The sequence below is a fragment of the Aplysia californica genome, unplaced genomic scaffold, assembly GCF_000002075.1.
Source record: "Aplysia californica isolate F4 #8 unplaced genomic scaffold, AplCal3.0 scaffold01229, whole genome shotgun sequence".
In the NCBI taxonomy this organism is placed as follows: Eukaryota; Metazoa; Mollusca; class Gastropoda; order Aplysiida; family Aplysiidae; genus Aplysia; species Aplysia californica.
Window position 1 is genome coordinate 146,516 of NW_004798499.1, and position 2,855 is coordinate 149,370.

The following is a 2,855-nucleotide window of genomic DNA, read 5'->3' on the forward strand; positions in this document are numbered from 1 at the left end:
GTGTGTGTGTGTGTGTGTGTGTTTGGGTTTTTTGGGAGCGTGGGGGTTGGGGGCAGGGGGCATGGGCATTAATAAGATAAGCTACCAATTCTCAGGAGTTTCTTTTTAAATAATCTGTGATTTTAGTCGACAGAATAAAGAATGATGAATCTAGCTAACACATTTTTGGGCCTTTTTGCACTCACTAAATCTCTCTCCCAACACAAAGACAACGTCCGTGCTTCATTTCCGTGTGCCCATTTCGGGCCAGGGGGAACGCAAACATTTTTAGAAGAAATAACATCGCTCTCAGTCCGAACATTACAGCATTCCGACTGTATTAACGCCCTATCTCAACGCCATTAACTCTTTTCATCCCACAGGAACCCCGATCTACAGACTCGCTCTTCAAGGAATCCAGCCCCCCCCCCCTCATCGCGACCGCTGATCGTGAAAGGCTCTTGAAGGACCCTTGAGATGTCCAGACGCGACTGTTTCCTCGTGTCCAGAACCCTGTACTTCCATCTCCTTACCGGATCAGCGTCTTCTTTCTGACTCGTCTGTGGGTGTCTGTGTGTGTGAGTGTGTGTGTGTGAGGGGAGCAGGCACTGGGCTCTGTCTTGTCTGGAGAAAGAGCGAGAGAGGTCTTTTCACAACGAGCTTCTGTCGAGAGTTGGACGGACGGGCACACGCTTTCAGAATCTGTGACAGTTGGAGTGGGAGTGGGAGTGGGAGGAGGAGAGGAGGAGGAGGAGAGCGTCTGTGTTTTAAAGTCGTTTAAGAAGAGGAGAGGAGGGAAAGGAAGACAGAGTAGGAGAAAGAGAGAGTGAAGTTGGGAAATTGTACAGAGTATAAATTTGACACGAGGGAAAATAGGTAGAGAGATAAAAAGAAGAGATCGAAAATTAAAGGAAGCAAGACGGGATATAGATAGAAAGAAGCTCACAGTACGGGTGAACAGAAAAGAAAGACAGAAGAAGGACAGGGGGAATAAAATCAAACAAAATATAGAACACACATTGACAGGGAAGAAAACAGGTAGACATTTGAAAGAACGATAAAAACACACGTGCAAATTCTACCCTATTAGCAACGAAATAAATTCTCTCTTTACAATTTATGAAAGGCCGATAACACATTGAAATAAATAAAACAATTGGAAGACAAAGATAAAGCCATCCTAAATATTTCTCAAATGAATAAATAGCAGCAGCAAAATACGGACACACTCCTCGCGGAATTGTTTGCAGACGATCAGCATCTCCCTCCAGTGACGTCATTCTTCCCATTCACCTCATAATTCTATCTCCACCTCCCACAGTGATGTAATTAGCGGGACACAAACGTTCCCACACAGCTCGCAGGGGTCAGCAACAAAGCCAGCAGCATCAGCAGAGGCGGCCTCTGACCTTTCACCTCGTCGCCCTGATCGCCCCACCCCACGCGCACTCACCCACTGACTGCCTTCTGCCTATGTGGACATAACTTCTCTCTAGCGCAAACACATTGTGTTCGATTTGTTAGTGTTGGTCGCTGGCCGGCGGTTCACGGGTTTGATCTTCTGGGGTCGTTAGCGGTTTGCTATAATTTGACCTTCTGAGGTCACCAGCTGTATACACTTTGACCCGCTGTAGTCATCGGATGTTTACCTTTTGACCTTCTGGGGTTCACGGCAGTGTACATTTTGACCCTCTTGATCACCTAAAGTATACTTTTTGACCTTTTTGGATCACCGAAAGTATACCCTTTGACCTTGTTTGGTCACAGAAAGTGTACACTTTGATCTTTTTGGGATTATCAAAAGTATACTATTTGACCGCTTGGATATACTGTTTGACCTTGTTCAGGTCACCGACCTTCAACTGTACAAGTTGCCCTTCTCCTCACAAATATAAACAGGCCCGGAGGTTTGCCACTCTTAACCGGAAGCCTGGTCTCCCAGTTTTCCCGCCAAAATGCCGTCGAAAAAGGCGTACGACCTGGTCTCAGACGACGGTTACGACAGTCGGATTCCTTTACACAATGACGAGGCTTTTCAGCACGGACTACAATTCCAGGCAAAGGTAAGCGAAATTGGTTTGGATTGTCGTGTTGTTGGGAGTTTGGGGCGTCTGTCATTTTGTTGTTGGTGGTGGCTGGCGGGTGCTCTGGTGTGGTTTGCTTCTCCTTTCCTATCCAACATCTGTCGTTCTTATCTCCCCTTCTTCTTTTTTTATGTTTGTTACTCTCTTGTAAAACTTCTAATCTTCTGGTGCTCATAATATGACCGTATGCGGTTGCGAGCGCCGTAAAACCTCTACTAAAACTAAAAACTAAACTGTCATTTTGTTTGTTCATCTATTTATTTGTGTGCCTTTGTTGATTTCTTTGGGGTAGTTTTCTGGTCTGTTTGTTTATTTGTTTGATTATATGGAGCCTGCACTTTTTTGTTGTTCATTTGTGTGTCTGTTTATGTTTATTGGTTTCTTTTTTGTTTTTTTGTTTATTGTTTGCTCTTTTATTAATTTGTTGGCATATTTATTTGTTTGCTTTTAGAGGTATATGTCTGTTTGTTTGATTCTTGTCTCTCTGTTAGTGTTTTAGCAGCTTGCATTGTATGCTTTGCAAAAAGTCGACATTGTTCCGAAATGCTATTAAAGCTGCTGGGGGTAATTATTAGATTGCAATGCGCACAGAGATTGCTATTGAGGGGGAATTCGCGCTATACAAATTAAGCTTTTATTTATTGTTTGATTGTTTTAATAAAAAAAAGCACACGGATACGGTGGCGGTCATTCAGTGCAAAGGAAGCAGTGCCTATTTACCATATGTAAATGTTTTCTTGTTTGTTTATTTGTTTGTTTCGATAAAAAGAAAAGCGTATCAGTGGGTGGTTG

General features: G+C 43.5%; 1 protein-coding gene across 1 annotated transcript in view; it reads left to right on the forward strand.

Annotated features, from left to right (window-relative positions):
* Positions 1 to 2,042, forward strand: part of LOC100861462 (nitric oxide synthase 1 adaptor) — a gene marked incomplete at its 3' end in the record, with an annotated part of 23,951 nt that extends 21,909 nt beyond the window's left edge. Inside the window, 1 exon segment of the mRNA XM_013090336.2 lies at positions 363 to 2,042. Coding sequence (XP_012945790.1) covers positions 1,935 to 2,042 — 108 coding nt within the window.
* Between the last annotated feature and the right edge of the window lie 813 nt (positions 2,043 to 2,855).